This window comes from Haplochromis burtoni, unplaced genomic scaffold, assembly GCF_018398535.1.
Source record: "Haplochromis burtoni strain Fernald_Lab_line unplaced genomic scaffold, NCSU_Asbu1 Contig_36, whole genome shotgun sequence".
NCBI classification, from domain to species: Eukaryota; Metazoa; Chordata; class Actinopteri; order Cichliformes; family Cichlidae; genus Haplochromis; species Haplochromis burtoni.
The window spans coordinates 870119-896221 of record NW_024582397.1 but is presented as its reverse complement, the minus strand read 5'-3'; the positions used below and the strand labels follow the sequence as shown (position 1 = coordinate 896221).

Genomic DNA, 26103 nt, shown 5'->3' with positions numbered 1-26103 from the left:
GGGGGGGGGGATGGCCCTACAGTGTTGTCATGCTGGCTTCCTCTTCTACCAAGGTTATGCCACTAATATTAAAAAAATAATAATGATAATAAACATAACCACCAAGTTTTAATCATAGAGAAAAATATCTCTAGCATGCAAAAGCATAACCCGTAATTTGTCAGCATTAGACACAAATTGTACCATGTGGCACTAATTGTTTTTCCAATTAGCAAACAATTAGGTGGAATTTGATCTTGAAAAGATCTCAGTACACATGACACACTAGGGATGTTATTATGAGAGTATTGCTTAAAAACAACGGGTCATCAAACCCACATCCCAATACAAATCTAAAGTTACTTTTCAAATAAACAACATCGGAGAATAAAATTAAAGTTTAATAAATTTGTGTTACATGAGATGAGATTGGAATTACTCCCTGCCCCCAAAAAAGAAAAAAAAATGAATAAGACAGCACTGCAATAAATGCATCCGTCAGTGAAATGTAGGCTAATGCTGAATCCTCCTCTGCTGTCACCACAGGCATTTCAGAAATGTAGACTGCTTGCATGGAGCTCAGATAAACAAAATACTCTGCTTTCTCATCACTGGCACAAGGCTATTAAAACCAGCGCTGCCTGCACTCAATTTGGATGCTGATTGAATTGGACATCCAATACATTGACAGGACATTCAATACCGCTGGAGCAATTTGGCAGGTGAGACTACGGGTACAGATCCACAACAGCACTTCAGACTGCTGATGCTGTGCAGGTGTCACAACCAACCACAATCAATGCCAATCACCTTCAGCCATAGCAAGAGGGGGGAAAAAAATCAGCTGAAGGCAAAGTAATCACAGGAGTACTTTTGTGAGGATATAGTTAAGTTCAAGATCAGAATGACAGAGTAGAAACATGTATTGGATGTTCAACAAAACAGAACTGGATTCAGGTAGTAAGGAAGCCCCTGACTCTCCCCCCTTTTAAATTTACCTACACCCCCTTTAATTTGTGTCTTAACTTTGCCAGTAAAACAGGGGATGCTGTCACCACAAGGCTTCACAGCAGGGGTGGTGTTAGTAATGAGCTGTGCTTTGTCTTCAACAAAAAAAACAATCTCATTTAAATTGGAGAATGGCTTCCCCAAGGTGGGTTTTGAATGTGATTGCAAAGACAATGAGTTTTTTTGGGGGGGATTTTTTTTTGTTGTTTTTTTCATAACTGCTATAACTGTTACTCGGTCACATAAATTCTAATTTCTTCCGTAGTGAGGTCGTTGATTCCTCAAGCCATGGCAAAAGTCAGTGTCTTTTTTTCAAGGCAAAGAAACCCAACATGTCTAACTAGCCAAATCAAACCGCTGCTCCCCACAACAGCTTTAAATAAAGGTCAGTTAATAATTGACGACACTTGCTTTATTATAGCAATTCTGAATGGACCATGAAGTGGTGCGTCATTCAACGTGATGTAGCTTTGAAGTTAAAGTCACCATCATTTTGCATTAATACTTTTGCAACCAAAAACATTACTGGTCACACAAAAAACTCATTTCCATGAAGGGCCATGCAAGCTTACGTAGCTTATTATTATCAGGTTGCAGTAGTATGACTTCCTGACTAGGCCTAAAATTTAATGGCAAAGCCTGCCATTCAGCAGCATCTGCAATATTATACGAAATGCTAAACAAATCGAGTACAATGAAACTATGGATGTGTATTAAAAACAGCAACCGCTACAAACTACAAAGCCAAGATACCTTCTTGTCTTACACCAATTATCGTCTTCCTTCAAATAGACACGGATGAGTTTTACCCACAACTCAAGATGTTGAATCAACAACTCTGAAAAATACAAACTGTTCACACATCACGCTGGGTCTAATACTATATGCAGGATTTGGTTCAGCCACCAAATTGACATTAACATTAAAAAGAACATCCCTCACCACGAGGGTTTAAGTGTTTGTCTTATTTTCTTGAAGGTCTCCTCAATCACGCCAACCCCCTCCTTCATCCGTGCCCTTCTGTGGATCCATTGTACTGAAGAGGAGCACTATGTACGAATGATATCTAAAGAGAAAAAAATGCAACTGTTACGCAAGACATGAAAGCAGCAAGCCCAGCCTGGATAGAGATCATTAGTGGAGGATCCAGTGGTCTCCAGCAGAGACTTGCCTCTCAAGAGTCGACTTCAAAGACGCTGGTATAGAGAGAGAAATGACTTAGAGTGTAAAGAAAACGCTGGAACTGCTTGGTTGGGATTGATCCTATACAGCATAGGTGGCTCCCCAATATTAGTTATTAAAAGATGCCAGTAATATTTTAAAGTGTCTTTATAAATTGCTCTGTAGAGTCTGATACATACTAAGCTAGTTACACAAAGCATACACAGTTGTGCCTATAAAACGTGTAAGCTCGTGTAAATGTTTTAAATACATTCTGGTAGCTTTCAAAAAAATAATCAGAATATCATTTAATATGTCTATTATATCATAAAAGATAAAAAAAAAATATAGGCAAAAGCAATAGCAACTGGATAGCTGAAACATGCAAATTATTAATATTTTAAATGTATAAATCGGTTTAAAAGTCAAGTAATTATCTAAAATCTACCTTTCTCTTAACTAGAGGCATTTAAAACACCAATAGCGACATAAAGCACTTGTACTTTATGTGACCTAGACTTATCTTACCACATTTTAGTACAGATTAACTTCCATGTGACCAAATAAATGTTTTTTGAGGGAGCTTTGAAAGCATATCCTTGGCAACCAATTGTTTTTGTATGCCGGTGAAAGCGCATTCGACGCAGATTCAAACCAAGGCAAGCAAAAAGGGGCTCTGAAAAGTTATTTTTTGTGACCAATGGTGTGTTAAAGTTAGCTCAACTCCCATCACCCCAAAGTGACTCATAGCCTCAGCAGTTTTGTGCACTTAGTATCTATTATTCATCCTAAACCACAAGGCTGTATCAGCCACGTGAAGCTGATGATCATCGCCATGTGCATTTTTGACAGCTGGTCACACGTTTCTTCTCACAGCTCAGAAATAGAAGGAACACAGGTTTAACACGATGTTTAAATACTCATTTATCTTTCCAAAAGCCATTGCGGAAAACGCGTACTAAAGGCGCTACTGAATACTGCATGTACACAATAATATCCCACTAACAAGGTAATAAGGTTCTGAAGCTCTTGTTTGCTGTGAAGTTGATTTGACAAAGAAGCACAATGTTATTCATGCCGTCTTTGAGAATGTTAATTTAAGTCTGTAATAATTTATGAGAAGCCTGCGTTTTCATTGTGCTTAGAGGTCAGGCTTACAGTCATACAAAATGCCTCTGCAGCACTTTCGAAGCTAAAACTGAGGAAGTTAAAGTCCTTTGGTTTTCTTGCTTTCTAAGCTTAGTGGAATACAACACAAGTTTCTCTCACAGTATATGGAGTGCATCACAGTTACACTGATGTGCAGCACTGCTGGAGGCGTTGTCCTCTGGAAGCATCTGGGATCAAATCTTGGCAAGCCCTTTAGATGCTTCTCGAGATAATGCAAACTGTCAGCATATTAGGAATTCAACATAACAGACATTTCATAGCCAGGAATACACGGCGACTTCCTGAGAATCTGTGTTAAATTAGAAAAACATGAAAGACCTTTCGAAATGCATGTGATATGAAGACACGGGGTTCAAAGGTTGTTTCAAGTACAATGCTTAAGATTTAGAATAAAATTACTACACTTGACTACACGTGTAGCAAACAATGAGCAACATTCTTAACCATCCTAAGATGGATATTAATAATATTCTCTAATGGAGACGGATGTCCTGTCAGGAGAAACGAGGGAATGCCGAGCTCTCGTCTGCCACACCGTATCACATGGATGTAAACAGAAGTGGATTGGAAAGCATGGCTGTCCTTAATTAATCTACTCAAAACTGTTGTACTAAACATTTTGAGATCAACGGATTAAAAAAAAAAAATGGATAACTTCACTCGTGCATATGGCTGCAATGTGAAATATGTCTTAGTCTGTTATAAAAATCTGTCGGTCCATGGAGTATTAGAGCACATAATTCTCACAAGATAAATCTGGCAACCAGCCTCTGAAGACCATATTTATCACAAGACTCTGGATAGCAGAGTTTGCAGCTGCAACATCAATGTTACACAATAGTGTCAGATCACAAAAAAAAAAAATTGTGTAGAACAACGTGATTCAAGTTTTACCTTAAACTTCAAAACATTAAACGTTCCGTTATGAAAAATGGAAGGCAAGCAAATTCTCACATTTGACAAACTTTTTTACCTTTCAACAAGAATTTAAATGATATATCCATGTTCAGAGTTGCTGGTTTCCCATTTGATTCTCATTCAGAGTCAATGGATCAATCAAGTGCTGATCAGTAGTTCTACCATTAAATATTTGGGGAGCTTGGACTCTGCTAAAGCAAGTAGGATACTGACAGAAACTCACAACTCCATGTAAGCCAGGAGTTTGTTCAAATGCTTTACAATTCTTGCAAGCAATGTGCAATTAGGAATATAGAGGTGGTTGTTTTATTGCCAAAAGCTAATAAGCAGCGTAATGGCTGTTAGTAATATTTTCCTGCGTGTACATGGCGCTGAGGCTTTAGCTCAACTCAATACTCTCATTGTAATACCTACAATCAGCGGCTTAGCAGTATAAAATAAGTTTCCTTTTGGAAAGGATTTCCAGCTCTGTGGTTGTGGTCTAACTTCTGTAATTAATATTTCCACAACACGCCTCCTCTCTTACTCGCTGACTGTTTAAATGGATTGTTTGAAAAGCCAACACTGGGATACCAGTGATCTAACAAAAATCCAGCCGTGGTTGTGAAGTTACAATTCAAACCAGTGCAAAAGGTAGTAGTAAGTTTACATTTCAGTGAATGGTTGGCGTTAGTATGATCACACTGATCTCTGTATGTTATTCACTTGGCACTAAGCAAAAAACACTAGACTGCCTTCAGTATTTACTTTGCACCAATTTGCAAATGAATGAGGAGTTATGTGCAAGTGGGATGGAAATGAATAATTCAAAAAGAGCACTTATGAGGGTTAGATTATGCGCATCTCGAGAAATCAACTTTGCTTGGTAGTACATTTCTGTACACGCATGAAGAACAAAGTCATGGATTGTACCAAAAGCCAACAAATTACCATAAAACTGTGCAGGGATTCTTTCATGAGCAGAGTTGTTGGACTGCTTCATGCTGGTCTAACATTTGAGATCTTTGAGATGCAAAGTTAACAACTGTTGACGCAAGCCAGAGGGGAGAAATATTAAGTGCAACTTTACAACAAAAATAAGGGGGCAGAGAAAGAGTGAGGTCTCTGTGCAGGCATGTCATACATGCAAGCTTGCACTCAAGTTACCACCTCGAAGGAAACCCTGAGGCCAAGCTGCTGGATGCTCATAAAGATGGTCGTTTGATTTCCGTGGTTCTCCACTTTCATTGTTATGGAAAGGTTCTGTAAACACTGGAAGAATACCTTCCAAACACATGTAGGGAAACCTGCTCCTTTTTAAGCTTTTAGGCCATCCACAAATAGGTACTCACCATAACAAACCAAACAACCCCCCAAAATGTGCAGGATCTTTTAAATATTGAGATAACTCAAGAAATAATGGGAATTTTAACTAAAAACTACTGCGTGAAGAAACAAAACTCAAAGGGCACCCACCTTATTCCTTTTGGAGGTATGTTGAACAGACCTGTGGTGTTTAAATCCATCCACAATGACTTCTATGAACATTTAAAGATACATTTTTTCCTTCTGTCACCTTTGAAACTGACTTAATTCCAAAGACAGATATGAACAGTGTTAGTTTTCAGTTATCATCGTGTTAGTTTATTATCATGTAACAGGGCAAAAAAGAAGCGCATAATTTGCATTGAAAACTAGCCCTGTGGTATTTAAATCAAGTTTCCCCTTCCTGATACCTTTCATCTCTAAATGTATGCCTGATGTGGTTTGGGCTTGTTTTATTGGATGTCATTCAGCATTTTTTGATACCCAAAAACTAGTTGATCCGTTTTTTCCCTCCTCATTAATACTTGCAACAACTTGAAGACTGCATTTGCATGTGGGTCTGCAGCATGTATTGTGCTTATAAGCTGTCGTGGCAATTGTGAATTTAAGTGTACTTCACAAACCCTGGATGTTCAAAGGTTCAGCTGCACTTCAAGTGATGCAACAACACATGACTGTTAGCCATCCTGTTACTGTAACTTCAGTCTTTATAAAAGTTATTTTCCGCTGTGTATTGTAACAGTTAAGATGTTATGGCTGGTATTATCTTTACAAGTGCTTCAATCACTTGCACAGTAGGCAGTGTCTTGGCTCGCAAGACATAGGAGCTGCTGACTAAGAAGCTGCACCACAACCAAATAGGGTGAGATATTTTTTTATGAGCCCATGTTTCTCCTGATAGCATGAACTGCAAAAACACGTTGGCTAGTTGTAAATTAATAGTAATCACTATCTATCTATTTTCCCTCCATATATATTAAATCTGATGCGGCTAAAGACCTACACAGTGACAAGACAGGAAGTAACACTTTCAGCAGCAGTCTATGGCAGTGACGCTGCAACAAACGTGACATAAGGTCATTGGAGTACACAAATGAGCTGCCGCTTTTCAGTTGAGTCACCTGCATACGGTCTGTTTACTAAGGTGTAGTCTCATTACACCAACAAACAGCGCTGGATCAGTGATGTGCTGTGCTTCATGCAACAATGTACCGCACTCAAATCACACGCTTCTCATTTTCGAAACTGTCCAAATGACCACGGAGGTGCTCAAAAACCTGCAAGGTGTCAAGGCGGGCATCTTGCCCGCTCTGCACGTCTTGCATAATTTGTTCATGCTGGTGTATTCATACACTGGGCTCGAACGGCTGGACATGCATGTTAACCCAGCTGCGTGTCTCCCATCATTCAGGCACAGCACATGACTGTTTGCACCCCCAAAACAACCGAGGTGAGACTGAATTATTGGGCATCAACACTCCGCGCACAAAAAAGCCGCATCTTGCCCGGCTCGACCGCTGGACCGCACCGCCAGCTTCAGTGCGGCAGCGTCTGTCACCACTGATAAACTTGTATGATTGAGTGATGCGATCATGCGTGCAGACGGCGCTAGGACCACGCGGGAGTTTGATCGGATATCGAGCCGATTTTTCCTTCTAATGATGCGGGCGGCGTGGTAAGCCGGGTCTCCTTACCTGTCTCCGCCTCGGTCATGATTTGCCCGCTTGCGCTCTAACATTGAAATTCCCATGTTTCACACACCGGTAATGCCCATCCATGTCTCACAATCCAGTCGCTTCTCCAAGGTCTGCCTGTCCACGGACCATGCGTGTTGTTTCCACACCACTGAGAGGGGCGGAGCCCACGGCCCTTGGAGACGGAGTACAAGTGGATCATGAGAATGCCACTTATGTTTTCTCACAGCCAATCGGCTGTGCAGCTTCGAATCGGCGTCCAGTGACTTTGTCCACTAAATGTTTTGGTGTACAAAAAGAAAATAATAAGAACCGGAGACCATAAAAAAGATCTCTGCGCATTTCTCCTTATTGCAGAATGCTTGCGCGTCTAGCGCCTGGAGGTCTTTCGGTGTAAGCAAATCTATGCGAGGTGATATGTGCTGGAGACTGAACTCGGTTTAAGCAGTGTAAGCAACCATCAGTCATTATCACTGTCGAGATTTCATAGCTAAAATCTGCAAATTCGTGACCAGTTATAATAAGACAGGCGCCAAGGTATGAAACAAACTCCTTTAAAATAAATATCACAGGATCTGCGTGCGCCTTTCCAAAGGTTCCTGAAATTTCTGTTATGTTAAACCCCCTCATGCAGGACAATTTATTAACAAAATAAGTTTGATCAACAGAAATACATCACATGATCAAATGGCAGTAACTCTTCAATATTCACTCCACATGATCCTACAAGGTGTGACCTTAGGAAACAGGGTGTACTCTACCCTCTACTGGCAGGAATGAAATATTCTTCACATGACAACCTTTTTTTTCCATGTGAAGACTTAAATATCAACGTAGTACAAAGGCAGTCTACTAAAAACAAAATACCAAAAATGTTATATAATTTGCTTCCATACACAAAACTCTGATAAAGGAATATGCTCAAAAATACAGACATTGCCTTTGTTTGTACCTGCATCTACCAATTAAAGACTCAACCATAAACTCCACAACTTTTAGGTATACAAAAAAATAACAAACAGCTACAAGCAATTACATTATTTACAGCAACAAATCTCTTGGTTGATGAACTTAAAGAAGTTGGTATCACATCACAAAATAGTGTATTCCTTTTCATTTTGGACGCTAGGAAAGGGATCTGGTGCAGTGACAATTTTAAACAGTTTTTTTGATGCACCACTCACAGATAACAGCAGTCTTTGTCACAGTGGTTCCACATAAACCCCGCTCCTTTCCATAGGTTCATTAGTCCTCTTGCATTTACCACCTCCCTCTGTGAAAAGGTGGACACCCAAATCCAGGCCTCGCATTTCGGAACTGCCTTCCTTCCCTGTCATTTATGCTCTCGGGTCCCATGGAAGGATGTCGATGGAAAGGGGGACCGCGAGGAGGGAACGGCATGGGCATTCTGAACCTGTCTGATGGAAACATGGGTCCTCCTGGAATCATTTGCGGGGGCATTTGTGACATGCTTGGAGGTGAGAGGAAAGGAGGCATATGATGATTTGTCATGCCGGGAGGCGGTTGCAGAGGTGGCATACCCGGGCTGTGTCCCTGCATGATAGCAGGGCTCGGCAGGGTCATTACTGGTGATGTGGGATGCCCCAGCTGGTTGGCAGTCATGACATCAACAGAAGCACCTTTCTTTCCTTTAGGATCTTCTGTGGATATCTCTGGAGATTTTATACTTCCTGTTGCAAAAGAGTTTAAGATAAGGTTGTATTGATTTTCAAACAGAAATGAAGTATAATTGCAGCAGGGAAAAAAAGAGAAAACATTTAAAGAAATGCAGCATAGATTTTTACTAAATTTAAACACAATCTACTTTGACTGCCTCTGAATCTTAGGTTTAGATAACAGATTTTAAAATCCATAGCATTTAGCGAAGATTTCTCACCGGCTGCCAACTTTGTTGGATCAAACTCTGTGGGGATGAAAGGAACTCCTGCTGGAGGCATGGATGTAGGAGATAGCATAATAGGGCTTGGGAAGACAGGCGAACTTCCGATGAGTTCTGTCTGTTGAACTGGTGGTAACTGGAAGACAAAGAAATATAATGGTATCCTTAAAATTAATGTAAATGAAAAAGATAATCTTTCTGATGTGACCTTAAAGATTTTTTTTAAATTCAATTCAATTTTACGTATATAGCGCCAAATCACAACAACAGTCACCACAAGGTACTTGCTGTTGTATGGTAAAGACTCTACAATAATAGAGAGAAAACCCAACAATCAAACGATTCCCTTTAAGCAAACACTTGGTAATAGCGTGAAGGAAACACTCCCTTTAACAGGAAGCAACATCTGATTCTGGTTCAGCATCTTCTGATTCCATAGCATAATGTTGCTCATTGATAACACCCACTGGTATTTTTTTGATGTCACTTGAAAAAAAAAAGTTTTTAATTGGTATTTTATTTTACAGCATTCCTCAAAGTTTTCATTAATTCACAGAAAACTGAGTTCTCTGCTGCTAATCACACAATATCAAACTGAAATAAACATTAAAGCTGTTGCAAAAGGTTAAAAGGTTGGCATGTGGCAGATGTCCACAGATCAACAAGAGGCTAACACCTTCACCTTGGAAAGTAGATTGCACAGTAGATTTAAGCACTGTATTTGTTTATTTGCAATACAATTTTTGAAATTGCACCAACGTTTGGTCAGGTACCAGTAAAATATGACTTTTATGTCTTTAAATCTGCTAAAATTCATCCCAGTCTGATTTATGATCAAAGATATGAAAGGCATCAAAGTGTGCCATGTTGACATTTAGGCAATCATTTACAAGTCAGTAATCATTTTAAGAGGAATCAGTCTCATAAAACTTTACCAGAAACAGAATAAGTTGGTTATGTGACACTGATTACAAAGAAAAAGACCACCACTTCTATGTGAACGAACTGAACTTTAAAGGGCATGGCATTTAAAAAAGGTTTTAGTTAGGAAGTTCAGATTTTAGACAAATGTTTTACTTTCAGGCCATTTTTAACTGAACTGAACCACTAGGACCTCGGATACCTTTTCCATACATGACAGCAGCTCTATATATACAGGGAGTGCAGAATTATTAGGCAAGTTGTATTTTTGAGGAATAATTTTATTATTGAACAACAACCATGTTCTCAATGAACCCAAAAAACTCATTAATATCAAAGCTGAATGTTTTTGGAAGTAGTTTTTAGTTTGTTTTTAGTTTTAGCTATTTTAGGGGGATATCTGTGTGTGCAGGTGACTATTACTGTGCATAATTATTAGGCAACTTAACAAAAAACAAATATATACCCATTTCAATTATTTATTTTTACCAGTGAAACCAATATAACATCTCCACATTCACAAATATACATTTCTGACATTCAAAAACAAAACAAAAACAAATCAGCGACCAATATAGCCACCTTTCTTTGCAAGGACACTCAAAAGCCTGCCATCCATGGATTCTGTCAGTGTTTTGATCTGTTCACCATCAACATTGCGTGCAGCAGCAACCACAGCCTCCCAGACACTGTTCAGAGAGGTGTACTGTTTTCCCTCCTTGTAAATCTCACATTTGATGATGGACCACAGGTTCTCAATGGGGTTCAGATCAGGTGAACAAGGAGGCCATGTCATTAGTTTTTCTTCTTTTATACCCTTTCTTGCCAGCCACGCTGTGGAGTACTTGGACGCGTGTGATGGAGCATTGTCCTGCATGAAAATCATGTTTTTCTTGAAGGATGCAGACTTCTTCCTGTACCACTGCTTGAAGAAGGTGTCTTCCAGAAACTGGCAGTAGGACTGGGAGTTGAGCTTGACTCCATCCTCAACCCGAAAAGGCCCCACAAGCTCATCTTTGATGATACCAGCCCAAACCAGTACTCCACCTCCACCTTGCTGGCGTCTGAGTCGGACTGGAGCTCTCTGCCCTTTACCAATCCAGCCACGGGCCCATCCATCTGGCCCATCAAGACTCACTCTCATTTCATCAGTCCATAAAACCTTAGAAAAACCAGTCTTGAGATATTTCTTGGCCCAGTCTTGACGTTTCAGCTTGTGTGTCTTGTTCAGTGGTGGTCGTCTTTCAGCCTTTCTTACCTTGGCCATGTCTCTGAGTATTGCACACCTTGTGCTTTTGGGCACTCCAGTGATGTTGCAGCTCTGAAATATGGCCAAACTGGTGGCAAGTGGCATCTTGGCAGCTGCACGCTTGACTTTTCTCAGTTCATGGGCAGTTATTTTGCGCCTTGGTTTTTCCACACGCTTCTTGCGACCCTGTTGACTATTTTGAATGAAACGCTTGATTGTTCGATGATCACGCTTCAGAAGCTTTGCAATTTTGAGACTGCTGCATCCCTCTGCAAGATATCTCACTATTTTTGACTTTTCTGAGCCTGTCAAGTCCTTCTTTTGACCCATTTTGCCAAAGGAAAGGACGTTGCCTAATAATTATGCACACCTGATATAGGGTGTTGATGTCATTAGACCACACCCCTTCTCATTACAGAGATGCACATCACCTAATATGCTTAATTGGTAGTAGGCTTTCGAGCCTATACAGCTTGGAGTAAGACAACATGCATGAAGAGGATGATGTGGACAAAATACTCATTTGCCTAATAATTCTGCACTCCCTGTATTTTTATAAAGTTTTTCATTCACTTTCAGTATCCGAGGTTTGAAGTTGCATTTGTCTCTACATACCCAGCGAACAGTAAAACACACACCTCTGAACCGGCATAAACAAAAACGTCAGATATGACACTTTTGCCAGACTGAACAGTTTAATCATTTCACTTACTTTTAAGAGAATTGTATTACATTTTACTTTAAACATACTTTAAGAAGTTTATAGTGCAGTAAATAAAAATCAAATAAAAGGTTGCATGGAGGATGTCTTCTTTGACAACACAATTATTATGTAGGAGTAATGGATAATAGTTACTGATTTGTGAATAATTGCAAATGAATAACTTGAGCTTATATTACAGTTTTATACTACAGTATATTTCTAACTAAATCGTCAGCTCATTCTTTTTCTCTAGACAATATTTTCTTAAAATATATCACAAAATTTGGGTTAACTTGAAAAAAAAAAAAAAGCAGATGTTGAATGTAAAAATTAGATCAGAGGTCAAATGTAACATGATATTTGGATGCAAACTATAATGGGAGATTTAGAATCCCAAAATGTTGTCAGTGCAAACAAAGGCAGCAGAACTGTAAACACAGATCTAAAGATAAAAGACATTTTATGAAAGCTGACCTAATAAAAGCTTGACCTTATTTGACCTTGAAGAGAGGTCAGAGGTCAGAGTAACACGATATTTAAAAATCCCAAATATATTTTCCTTTATATTTATATGTTCACAACGTAAACAATGGCAGTTAGAAACAAAGTTTTATATAGCTCTATATAGCACTATTATCACTTTGGATCACTTTATTGAACTTGAAAGAGAGGTCAAAGGTCAATGTAACATGACATTTTAAATCTGTATAAGGTACTTTCTGTATTTTGATAATGTACAGCACACTTGTAAGAATCATAGTTTCTAGCTTGTCAGGTTATAAGGCTTTATTCAATGAATGACTTTATTTCTCTTTTTAAAAATTAAAGTAACAAAGTCCAGTTTGAATAAAAGCCGCACAACAATAGCTCAAATAGTTAGGGAAAAGATTAAACATTAAATATGTCCAGGTGTTTGACCTGAGAAAGTTTTTTTTTTACCCCAGCACTTGTCTACTTAGTGAAGCATTGTAAATAGTGTTCATCACAAATAGGAAAAAACAAATCACAAAATAGGGTCAAATAAGTAACATAGAGCAACCCAAACAGACAAACACTGTACCTCTATGACACAGACCGAGAGCTTACTGTAGTATCATGGATATCACTGAACTGCCTTTCTAATCATAGAACTTTTAATTGTATTCAGTCGCAGGAAAATATTTGTGAAGCCTTTGGTATTAACATGATTTCTGTATTGATTACACATGAAAAGGTCTGATGTTCTTCTTAATGGATGAACAACTAGAAGTTAAAATACACTTTTGTAAACTTCCAGTTTTGTGCATTTCTATTATGCTTCCTCTAAAGTCCTGTGAATGTTATGTGTGAGCTATGGTTTACATTTTCCATCATCTCTGCATAGTAATATAGGGCTGCCTTTCACTCTATGATAGCTGGGATACACTCCAGGTTCCCACAACCCCAAATCGGATAAGCAGAAGAAAATGGATGAATCCCCAAAGTTTCATCTTCCCCTTTCATTTTAAAATAAAAGAATACAAGTTTTATGAAATTTAAGTTCATATGCAATATCAGAAGTATACATTGCTACTAGCAACAAAATTAATATCTTTCTAAAATAAAAATACTATAGAAAAAAGTTATATTACAATGTTTATCTATATAATTCATGAGAATTATTTATTTAATAACAAAATTTTTAAAAAAAATTAACTAAATTACCATTTATTATTTTAGGTCTGACTACATTATTTAAAGTATAACAATACATAATAATAAGGAACATTTTCATGATGCTACGCTTGCTGTATGAATGCATCCTCAGGTAATTTAGTTTAGATACAGTATTGTACCGAGTATTAAGGCAGCCCTTATCTGTTTACTATTTGTTTCACACTTTACATTTTGTTGTTTTCACTGAATTCAGGGTGTTTGGGATAACAGACATGCTGAAAGTGAAGCTCTTGCCAATCAGATGTTTTTAAGATGATATTGCATGGTGGGTCAGAATCTGATGCTATTTTTCTGCCTTCATAATTTTATTAAATCTGACAAGATCACAGAGCCTCCACAGTATGTTAGAGGTTGCTGTAGGCATTCACTGTTGCACCCATCTCCCAATATAATATAAACTAAAGATTTTACATTTGGATTCATTCATAAAACTGAGTTTCAGTTCAGTTCTTGTTTAATTTGGCATAGCTCAACCCTTTCTGCCCATTTCCCGTCTTTAAAAATGGCTTCTTGACAGCCATCCTTCGACTAAGACCACATAGGAGTCTTTGGTAAGCAGATGAATCAGTTGAAGGCCCAGATGCATCTCTTAGGTCTTGTGTCAGGTCTTTCCTGGATTGTTTTCCTGTTTCTTAAGGACATGACTTTCTGACACTGTTCATCTGCTGCAGATTTTAAAGCCTGCCTCTTCTTCTTACCTCTTCTTGTCCAGTTTCCTCAAAATATTTAAGAGCATATTGCATTATATCAATACATGCCAAATTTCTGGCTACGGGCTCTTTGGAATTGAGGTTGGTGGCGAAAAATACAATTTCATGCCTGTCAGACTGCGCCACCTTTGGCATTTTCCATTGATTCAATTACAGAAATGGGAATAATTTTCATTGAATATGACAAGATGCAAGTAACACAGTCTCTAAATATACAATTTCAAGTTGGTTCTGTTATATGTACACAACACTGGATCGTTCACTGAGTTCCGTGTCTTTTTTATGCTTTAATGATTCTTGAATCAGTGTTAGGTGACAGATTTAAAAAAAGAAAGTCCTGTGAAAATGGTCAGGTACAAGGACTGGACTGAAAATGAGCAAAAAAGCAGAAGGTTGTCAAAAGCAAAACTTTGAAAGACCTCAAGCCTGGAGAACTAGACCTGGACTTTTGCACAGTACTATATATATATCTTAAGAATAAGATAAAAATCAATAGACATCCTATTTTTTTTTAGTTTTCAACTACAGGAAAGAATTTCAATAATTCTCAATAATTCCATCTGCAAACCTAAATTCATGCAAGTTATGCTTGTGACCCCTTGAATGCACGATAATCACTGATCAGTAAATCAGTGAACACATGAGGTTAAAAGGCTAGCAAATGCTGCAGATTGATCACTATTTGTTTCTGCCCAGACATTCTCTCCTTGGTGCCACGGAAACTGGAGAACAAATCTTGGTGCTTGTATAGAATACAATATGCTGCTCACCCTTCTTTGCGACTTCCTAATATCAGGACAACTAATACACACAAACCAGAAATATTTGGATTCATGTGTTAAAAGTTAAGCTGTAACCTCTGATGTGCACTCGTTAAAACAATCTTCTTTAGATGTAAATCTTAAATATGTCATGAATGTCGTCAGTAACTCACAGGAGTTGCCAATTAATCATTCGTCACATATTTAATGATTTTCATAATGCCACCACTATGAATTACATTTGGAGACAACTACACATGCACGTGTCTTTTTTTAAATTTAGATATATTATTAAAAGATATGTGGCCACCATATCACTGTATCCCTGTTTTAAAGTCTTAATGTTCATAAATTCATGAGGGTATCTGTAGCCAGAAGTCACAGAAGAGGTTAGCAAGGTGGATCCATGTATCGTGCACACACTCTGATTAGTACCAAACAGAAAATACTACAATTTCAATAACAAAGACTGAAGCACAAACAGGTTGCTGTCCATCTGGCTAAACAGCCAGCAGTAATATTTGTCAGATAGCATACATGGTCGAGAACTCTGTGATTCAATTGAGAAGAGATTAAGCTTGGCAGATAGCTGCTAGCCACAGCTACACAAGTATAAACAGATAACTAATAAAAATAATGCCATCTGTACAGTTTTATGTAGGTGTAGTTTAGCTACCAGGACGGACCAGTACCTTACTGTAAACTTATTTTTAAAGTTGGCCATTTAAACATGAAAGTCTATGGGGACTGACTCACTGCTTGAACCAACCTCAAGTGGCCACTTGAGGAAATGCAGTTCTAACCACTTTCATATTAACTGCACGTTGCAGCACCCACAGTTTCCACATGTCGGTTGTATGATGTACATTGACAACAAAAAGCATGCAAAGCATTTGGAATATTGTAATATCTCCATTGATTACTCATGAAATGTGATCTGATCTTGAGCCTAATCACAATTATTGAAAAAGAATCTGACTAAACTAATAACTAAAAGTAACAGTAAATTAGTAACCACAGTTGTACTTCTCATATCTTTACTGAGCATACTAAATAATAATTCAAATTGCAGGCTGAAAAAAATTATTTCAATACCTGTGCTGCCAACTTCTCCAAAAGACACTTAAAATGGGAGAAGTGTAGGTTGTAGTCCCTCCCTATAAATAAAGGCACAGTGGGTGGCCTGCAAAAATCTCACCAAGAGCAGCATTCACACTTTCCAGATAATGATATATAACAGATGACGGTAGGTATTAATAATATTTTTCTGTAGGTAGCTGAGAAGAATTTCCAGCTTTCTGGATACAGGTTTAGAGGGGGGGGGGAAGCCCACACATCAACTTCATAGCCTCATTCCAACTGCGAAACATAATGAATGGCATGGGGCTGCTGTGCTACAGGGCATGGATGCAGTGGGAGCCACTGAAACACACAGAAATACTGATGAACACTAAGTTTTGTAGATTGTAAGGAAACAAAAATTCTTCTTACCAATGTACACACTATGTCTGATGGAGGCTGTGAGCCAAAATAATTCTGACTAAGTGAAGAGTTCACTTACGTTTTCCAAATCTGGACTAAGAGTGTTTAGGAAAAAAATAACTTTAAAAAAAGAGCTTCTGTGTTGAGAGTTTGGATGTCAGATCACATTTTATAAATAATTTAATAAATAATTGAGTTTATATCCCAGTAATTCCAAATCACTCACAACTTTTTAACAATGTAAGCATTTATCTGAAGTCACAGCGTGTAGGAAATGTAACATTGTTCGCATACACCTTGTGGCCCTCCGATGAAGGACATACCCGTTCTACATTCAGCCTAAACTACCATCACTTGATTTAAGATTAGCAGTTTTAATCTTAGGTAAAAAGCTGATTTGTTTCTTCAGGCAAGACAAAGGAATGCTGAAAAAACGCTACATTTAATCTGGACAGCAGTCACCAGGGTTTAATACTTATAATTTTACTGAAAAGCCAAATTGAGACTCCACAGTGGTGTACATTTCTGTCTGCAATACTGCATAGTTTGATACTGCCATTGGAGGGAACCAAAGGGAGGATTTTTCCACACTGAAGTCTGAAGTTTAAATGGTCAAGGCACTGAAGGGGGCAAGAGTATAGTAAGTTTTTCCAACATTGCCACATCTACCTTTTCTTAAATTTTTACAAATAACTACCTGGGGCAGGAATGTATAATTTAACTCCCTGCTGCTGTGACCAATACACTATATGTTCAAACTTTTCTGTCACATCTCTTAAATCTTTGAAATTAGTCCAATTGCCATAGTATAAAATCAAGCATGCAGCCATGCAGTTTGCCTTTACAAACATTTGTGAAAGAATGGGCCCTTTAAAAGAGTTTGTGGAACTCAAGCATGGTACTGTCATAGGGGCCCTTCCCAGATATTTCACCATCAACTGTAAGTGTTTTCACTGTAAAATGGAAATATTTATGAACCACAGCAATTAAGCCACAAAATTCAGATGGGGTTACCATGGGTTTGAGCTGCATAGTGTGTAAAAATCACCAACAGTTGACTTGTTGCTGACTCAATGACTCCAATTTTAAACCTCACGTGGCATGAATATCAGTACTAACACTGTGTGCTGGGAGTTTCGAGTTATGGTGTTCCAGCTCCAATAGTTGTAATATTCAGGTGGCCCAGCACGTTTGTCTAGAAAGTGTGTGTTAGCCTTCCAGACACAGCTATCAGCCTTTGGCAGATGATGAAATTTACTGATAAGAGCTGATCAAAATAATCTATTAAGTCATGTGAATTCTGCACTAGCCAAACGTAAAAAAAACTTTTTGAAAATGTCTAGTTTCATTTCCCCCTCAAGATTTCTTTCATTTCAGTACAATATATACAGTTACAAAGAAAAAAAGTGTATTGTTGAAAAGACCCCCCCCCCCCCAAAAAAAAAAAAAACCCAGACAAAAAAACAAACAAAAAACAAAACATATGGCTCTTGGCATGGAAAAAACGGACTTGAAAAGTTATAACTGGGTAGCAACATAATGGTCTGCTCTTACCCTGGTGTTTCACTCCATCAGCAGAGTATAACAACTGCTTCATGTTTCCTGCAGGCTATTCCCACAGAGGAAGCCCCATGAGGCACGGAGCCAGGCATAAGCTGTTTGATCAAGATCTGATCCTTGATGAGTGTAAACTCAATGCTTTCAATCAAAATAATTCATTTGGTCTTTGTCTATTGTGCTACTTAGAAGACTTGTGAAAAGACAGTAGCGAGATAACCTACAATAAACTGAACTTAAGAACCGACAATTTAGGATTCTTCTCTTTTTTAAGGACAAATATTCAAAGAGCCATTTTATTATGATGAAAATTTCCATCATCTTCCAACAATCCCATGGCATCAGGGTGCGAAGCACATCCAAAGATAATTGTTATGACCCTTACCTTTGTGGAGACTCATGTGAGCCTGATGTTCTTCAAACATGGATCTAGATCATTCTTGTATTACTCGATGTAACCGAAGAATCCCCTCTTTTCTTGAAATTTCACCTCATTTCAATATGACTGAAACAACACTGCATATATTTTTCATAACACAAGTTAATGAATGCTGAACTAGCAGAACCTGAAATGCATGCCTCTAAATACTGTGCATTTTAATCAGTTTAATATTTTAGAATGGAAATGAACTTTGAACACACATAGTTGGATCTCTAAAAAGAGATATATGAAATTTTAAAAGACCTGTTTTTTTTTAAACAAACAAAAAACATGTTTAATACTAAATAAATAAAATTAAATAAATAAATACATGTACATTCAGCTACTTTCTTTTTTCCTCAAGAATTTGTGAAATCAGATGAAACCCCAAGTTTAATGTGGGACACATTTCACGCAGGTTGCCCTTCCTGACACAACCCTATTACTCTATTTTTTGGAGCTTGGGCCCAACCCTAGAAGTACACTAGCTTGTTATCCCCTGAGGCTAGGTTTTGGTCTCCTCCCTTCACGTGTAAGGTTAATGTGTTAACTACTACGCAAAACACCCCCAACCCCAGATAACATATCCTTAATGGTCATGGCAAGTTGTAGAAAAAGGTTACTCAGAAAAATTAAAACAATACCATATAGAAGTTTAAGGTAATTTACATAAAAATGCTGTTCACTTTGTGCTGTTAAAATGTTTTTGTTGCCCGTGGATTGCCACACTATAACAGAAGTTAAACTGTGTCAACAGTCTGGATGACCTATGAGTTAACTGATTGTTTCTTGTTACTTTAGGTATTTTCATCATTTTGATGCGTCTTTACCAGAGTAAGAACAGTTTTGGTCTTTATAGTTTTTGCCTTTTCCAAATGTAATAAAAGAAACATCTTTTATAATGTCTGTGAAACATTGTGAAAGAATGTCTGTTTTTTAAATATTCTATGGTTATTTGTCAATAGTGAATAATGCATTATGAGAGCTATAACTGATGATTAAAAATAAGTAGAAATTAATCAACATGTTTATGTGAGTTGGTTTGAATTTTTTGGGCTTCTATTGAGACACTCTGCTTAAAACAATAGTAATATTTGCCATTAAGCAGAGCAGAGGACTTTAACCTTTAAAAGAAAAAAAACAGAACATTCACAGGGTGTTATGATGCAAAATATTTCTTCTACTTCTACAGATTTTTTTCCCCAACAAAGCTCGGTCCATCAAACTTCTGTGAAGTGACAAAAGTGTAAAGGCTGAAAATGACACAAGCCACGAGCTCCAAGGCTTGTTTCCTCATTAATAAGATGCAGAAGCTGGAATGATTTGCTGACAAGCCAACCACACTGTGTTGAGCATGTCAATCTTTGATTCAATTGCATGTTTGGTGCATACATTTTCTACCTGGCACTGTTTAGCTCTGTGTCCTCCTTTCCAATGTCTCTTCCTCGACCACTTCTCTCCTGCTGCTGCTGCTCTTGATGTTGGCTGACATCAAAACTCCACAGAGTCAGTCAACACTTACTGCTTCATGTTATTTGACATCATTTGACGCTCATACCTCCCAGGTGACATGATGTACAGACGGAAGAGCCAGTAAACGTAGCTGGGATGTGCCGATCCAAGGAGAAAACTGTAAAACTGCAGCTTCTCTGGACAGCTGAAGTCTATCAGTGTATGAAAAAAAGATTGCCGGTGCATCCTGTGATGTACTCATGTCAAGACATCAATGCTGAGAGGTATTACATACATAGGAAACAATCGGTATTTTGTATAAGTTTCTAGTATTTTGTCAGTATTTTTTCTCAGATACTCAGTTATTTTAGTCGGATGATGTTACGGAATGCAGTTTCTTTTTTAACAGAAGTTTTTTTCTGAAAAGGTTTCTTCAGTTTGTACTCAGTATTCAAAACATGTGGTTTGTATACTCCTGCAATAATCACAACGTCTTCTGACTTTCCCAAGCAGAGCACAGAGGAAGACCAAACATTTATATAAAGAGGTTAACTCCAAAAGACAAAATCACTTCAGGTCTACGTGACTCACATGGTTGCCATGTATATCATCCAAAGTGAAACTTTCCCAAAAGCCATTCAAACAGACTTTGGATGGACATTATTTCGACGTGCAGGATTATTGCCACAGAACTTCACAGAAAAAATTTTTGTATGGTCTTACAGTTCAGGCAGAGGGAAGATGTCATTAGCGAAACAAGTAGTCAACAACATGAGTATTTTTGCTGCAGTATTCTGCAGATGCTGCAGGATTAGTAATGACAGCATTTAAAGATCACATACATAAACTAATCCCCCAACTAGTGCGGTGGGTATAACGTCTCAAGGCTAGTGACCACAACTATTTTAAACAACACTAGCAGCAAATCATTTGTTTAATGAAGAAGTCCAGAAAAAGACTCATGTGGTTTATAAGCATTCACTTCATCTCAGTGTGAAATTTTGTTATTTTCTGTTTCAACATTTATGTGTTTACTGTGCTCATCTCATGTGCCTGTTCACATCAGAAACGCATCAAGTGGAGGTGAAGAAAAACTGGTTAAAAGACCTGACTGGTCAGTTTTCGAGACTGCTCTCTCTAATTGAACAAAAACAAAGTACGGACCAGAGTGTGGGCCGGCGTTTTCTATTGGAGATGCAGCAAGAAAGTGAGAGGCTACATGCAAATGGATGAGGGAAAAGCAGGGTCAAATTTGTAGTCACAAATTTGCATACATTGAATGTAACAAAGGTATAGTTGTAAAGCATTTAAGTGACTTTAAGGCATGTTTGGATTATTTTTTATTATCGCCTTGAGAAGGATTAAATGGTGATACCTGTAGGTATCACGGTCTGTCAAAACGACCAACATGGTCTGTCAAGTTCCTTCACTGACTGAAATTTTTCTCTGCATCCATTTTATATCCTTTGGCATAAAGTGGTTCAGCGTGCAAACTACTGCAATGACTACTTGCAAGACAGCTTGACATCTGGCCATCAAGCAAATAGCCTTTATTAATATAATCTGGTGGTGAGGACAGTCAGAGGATGGCATTGTTTCAGTAGGAAATGGGCAAAGACAACACTATCAAAACAGATAGTTTCATACAAGAAACCTGTGATTAATTCATACCTACCCACCTAACCAGACTAAGAGAAATGGTTTTATTGTTGGTAGGCATTAAGGAGTTTTTCCTTTCATAATTGATCCATGTTCCAAGTCCAGCAGAGATTTAGTTGGAGTTATATGTGACCCTCAAACCTGCTGTATTATTAAAATAAGTTCAGCTGCTCCTCAAAGATAAATTCTTAGAGGTTAATGTTATTTGACTGTATGTGGGGTGAGACTAACTCCGTTAAGATCAAGATCTTGAAGAATTGGGTAATAGCGTAAAAACAAAGAAATGAACAAACAAACAAAATCATGTTTCCAATACTCAAAAATTGGCCAGTTTGCTACAGTTGCTGTCGGCTTACCTTGTCTCCCACTTTGATATTCCTCTTCCCACTTGGACTTTAAGTCCCACCAGCAGCCAACAGTCACGCATAGTCAATTCGAACTTTTCTTCCAAGTGAGGTGCTAGAAAGCCTATTTTAGCTTGTAGCTTTAGCTTCTTAGAGTCAGGAGGACTCAAATGTTACTTTTAGGTTTATTAAAAAAAAATAATAAAAATCGTGATTAAACGTGAGACTCACTCTTTTTTATTATTGTCTATACTTTCATGAAAACTATTTACTTTTTTTACTTGGTTATATGTTAAAATTCACACCAGCTCCAACCCATATTTTTTCATATATTTTTGTAATTCAAGCACTGATCAATGACTAACTCGTGATTTTTGTAATAAGTAAAAGTTACACAATTACTAATAAATTTGCCCAGCACACATTCTGAAAAGCACAGCTTGAATACTAAAACAGAGAAAGGATAACAGGAATATTTCCCTCTACACACACCACAATAATTAAAAGATTGTATGATTCCCATTTTATTGGAATAAGTTATATGATACAGTACAAGATTATTGAGTTAAGGTGCAAGCATATTTCAAGACAGAAAGAAGAATTTAAGATAAGCACTGCTGAATGTAAGGCCTACCAGTAGAGGAGCCTATCTGAATTGTGGACATGCAGATTTTTTGGATGCAGAGAGTAAATAGCCTGAAATTCATTTAAAACAGAAATACGAGAATTTCTTTAGTAAGACTGCCAAAGGTCAGTATATGATCTCTACTGATTATGCCTCAAACTATTCCCCTTCCCATGAAAGTTTAACATGTATTCTTTGACTATACAAGATTATAATATATTCCTACCCTGACAACATGCTGGTACCTACAGCTGCCCTTTCCCTATGTGTAGGATACCTAGTGAAAAATGGTAAAAGCATTCTCACTAACTGTAGTGCTCAGTCTGGTTTAGGCCAAGACTACCTGAGCAGAACATGCAGGAGGTGGGTCATCCACAGGTTACTTATGAATTTAAACTATATAGAATAGACCTTGCTATATTCTCACATGGTCACAATAGGGTCTTATATTAAGAACGTAACACATAAAAGAGCGTTTTGGTCTGATTTGACCACGTTAGATCTTTTCATTCTCACACAGCTACAGGAAGTAATGCCTATAAAAGCTCAAATACATCCTCTGTGTGTGTGACAATGGCTTTAGATTAGTCCGTTTTAACAAACACTTACAGTTGCAGGGGTAAACAAACAGAACAGCTCCCCTTTTAACTGCAATATGGATCAATGTGTTGGCTTTCAGGGGAAATATTCACAAACATGGAAAACTAATATGTATAATTATGTCTGCGAAGGTTCTCAGTCATCCTGAACATTGTAGTCCTTTGACAATATGTATAATTAGTTTTCATGAGTGCATGTTAACCTGCAATAACTGTGTTTTTGTCCTGTCCTATTTAGACAGGAAAGAGATCCTTTATTGAGACCACCATGTTTTGCAAAAGCCTACAATTAAACAAAGGATAGATGTGTATAAATGATAAAATGCATTCAGAAGCATGAAGGTGAGTAGTTTGTATTTAAGTGGTTTGTATTTACAAATTTAACCTAAGAAGCTTAATTCTGTCTGATCAACACATGTGTAACACAACCACAGTGACAATGACGCAGTTATCAAAGATATAACTTCTGTCTCACCCACAGACCGCAGAGAACAAATGTTATTTTAAAGTTTTTCTAGAGCCAAAAACAAACTTATATTACTTATCAGAAAACCTGCTCAACAATAATGAACATATACATAAGTGATCTTTTTGACTCCTCCCTTCCATACTGGTATGTTTTATATAGCCACAGCGCACATGTTAAACTAATATGACTAGTGCAAGCTAAAATAAAGTCCCTATGCAGAAAAACCGCCGCATTCTTGTAAACTTTACTGTGGGCTGAAGGTAGCTGGCCCTGCTCTCTCAGCAGAGAAACCAAGTGGTTCCCAGTGAAATGATTTTGGCAAAGGTAATAATATGGTAAAGGTAATAATCACTAAAAATGCTATTATAACCGTTTTCCTCCTGCATTTATGTTTTTAAATTATATGCCACCAAATGAATAGATCTGTTATGTGTGCCAGTTGTAACTTATTTTGTAAAATTATCAAATTGTATTTTTATGGGTATGGCTTTGACGTTCCCAAAAAAGGCCAGTTTGGAGACTAAAGCAGCGGTCCCCAACCTTTTTTGTGCCATGGACCTGTTTATGTCCGACAATATTTTCACGTAAGGTGTCGGGGATAAAGACGACAAAATAAAACCAGTACCAGTATAAAAAAACAACAATACAAAACAGGATTTATTCATAACACACGTGAAAAGACCCAGGGAAACAGAGTTAACGATAAAAAAAATAATGATAAAAACCGATAAAAACCATAAATTTCACACCCACGCCTCAACTCCCACGGCCCAGGGCCTAACGACTCACGGACCGGTACCAGTTCATGGCCCGGGGGTTGGGGACCGCTGTTCTAAAGTATCTATGGATAACTTGACAAAAAACGTTTTGCATAAGAATCAAAATGGTAACTAAAGCTTACAGAGGCCTGAAGCATAACTCAAGCATAAACACATTACACTGCTTTTTCACCTTCATGAAACAAAACTGTGCATATAAAAAGAGTAAAAACCATGGTAACTGTAGGATGCAGATGCCTGAAGCATAAACACATGATAATGTTTATTCCCTTCTCGAAGCTCAACTTTGTGCATGCAAGATTTAAAACAAGGGCTAAAGTGTAAGCTTACTACAAATTTCTTTTAAACACAACTAACAAGTTGCATTTACATTTATTTCCTTTACAGGTTATTGGCAAAATGTATGCCAGAGTAGCAGTCTCACCACTGAGAACAAAGCTGATAAGCACTTTTTCCCCTGGTATTTGTGCATGGTACCATCTGACCTTCAGCCCACCAGTTGTGATTTTACCAGAAATAAGCACAAGTCTGTGATGTACTCCAGCATGTTTATGTTGTACATATTTTGCTTTCACTGTCCATTTCCTCACCATTTACATTCCTGAAGTGCTCAAAAACTGCACTTTACATTCTGCACATAGACACAATCACCACTGGAAGGTAATTATCTTGTGTTGTGTATTGTTATTGTATATTTGCTACACCACAACACTACAGTAAACCTGAAGGACACAGCCAGTGTTTTCTAAACCAGTTTTCAATGCCAGCTGGTTCTTGGTCTCCCTTGTGCTGCCAAACGATCAAACAACCGAAATTGTCCTCAATCCGGTCATTTAAGAAAAACATCTCATACATTTTTAATCACACCCCTAAAGATCTTTAAGTGCTCCTTAAAAAAGTATGTTTTGACCTACACACAATGTAGCAATGCACAGCAACATACTAATTCTTAGTTTTTTCTCTCATCTTTTTGATATTTTAACAAATGTTTTCATTTCATATTTTTTCCATTTCCTTTCCTCCTTCCTCTTACACCTGTGTGCAGTAGCAGGGGCAGCGATGATGTCTGCATTCTCCCAACATCAGCTGGTTGCATTACACAACTCCACCCAGCCAGCTGTATCCCATTCTCATGGTGAAAGTCATTATAAATGCTTTAACACACTGAGCAGAACTTAGTAATGAAAGAAATGTGAAACATGTTTCTTTAATATTCTGCCTTCTCTTAAATAATTTATTAAATCTTCAACGCAGTGATGTGACTTTTTAAAAGACGACAAAGAGGATGATTCAGATAGGCTCCACTACTCATTGTTCAACAAAAATTTATTAGCTTTACAGCTTTCACAAGAAAGATTGTTAAGTCTTTCTTTAAGACCATTAAACCCATAAAAAGAACACTTGTAGTATTAAAAGGTGTTTAAGGACTGCAATTAGCATTACCTGAACATGAGCAGAGATGATTCCATCTGGTACACTTTCCAACACTCCATTAACAGCTGCCTGATTGTTGATGTCTTTGGTAATATTCCACTCTGCAAA

The 26103-nt window shown here is 37.8% G+C and overlaps 2 protein-coding genes across 2 annotated transcripts in view; both read right to left on the bottom strand.

Moving 5' to 3' along the window:
- The window catches only part of LOC102305574 (rho guanine nucleotide exchange factor TIAM1-like), a 39644-nt gene extending 31914 nt beyond the window's left edge, over positions 1-7730 (bottom strand). The window contains exon 1 of the mRNA XM_014334915.2: positions 7236-7730. The gene's annotated coding sequence lies outside the window, so the exon portion shown is untranslated. The remainder of the gene's footprint in view (positions 1-7235) is intronic.
- Positions 7731-7846: 116 nt separating this feature from the next.
- The window catches only part of LOC102304663 (SR-related and CTD-associated factor 4), a 28608-nt gene continuing 10351 nt past the window's right edge, over positions 7847-26103 (bottom strand). Inside the window, exons 16-18 of the mRNA XM_005926476.3 lie at positions 26005-26096; positions 9133-9271; positions 7847-8926 (exon numbers count right to left, since the gene is read on the bottom strand). Coding sequence (XP_005926538.1) covers positions 8496-8926; positions 9133-9271; positions 26005-26096 — 662 coding nt within the window. The 3' untranslated portion in view covers positions 7847-8495. The remainder of the gene's footprint in view (positions 8927-9132; positions 9272-26004; positions 26097-26103) is intronic.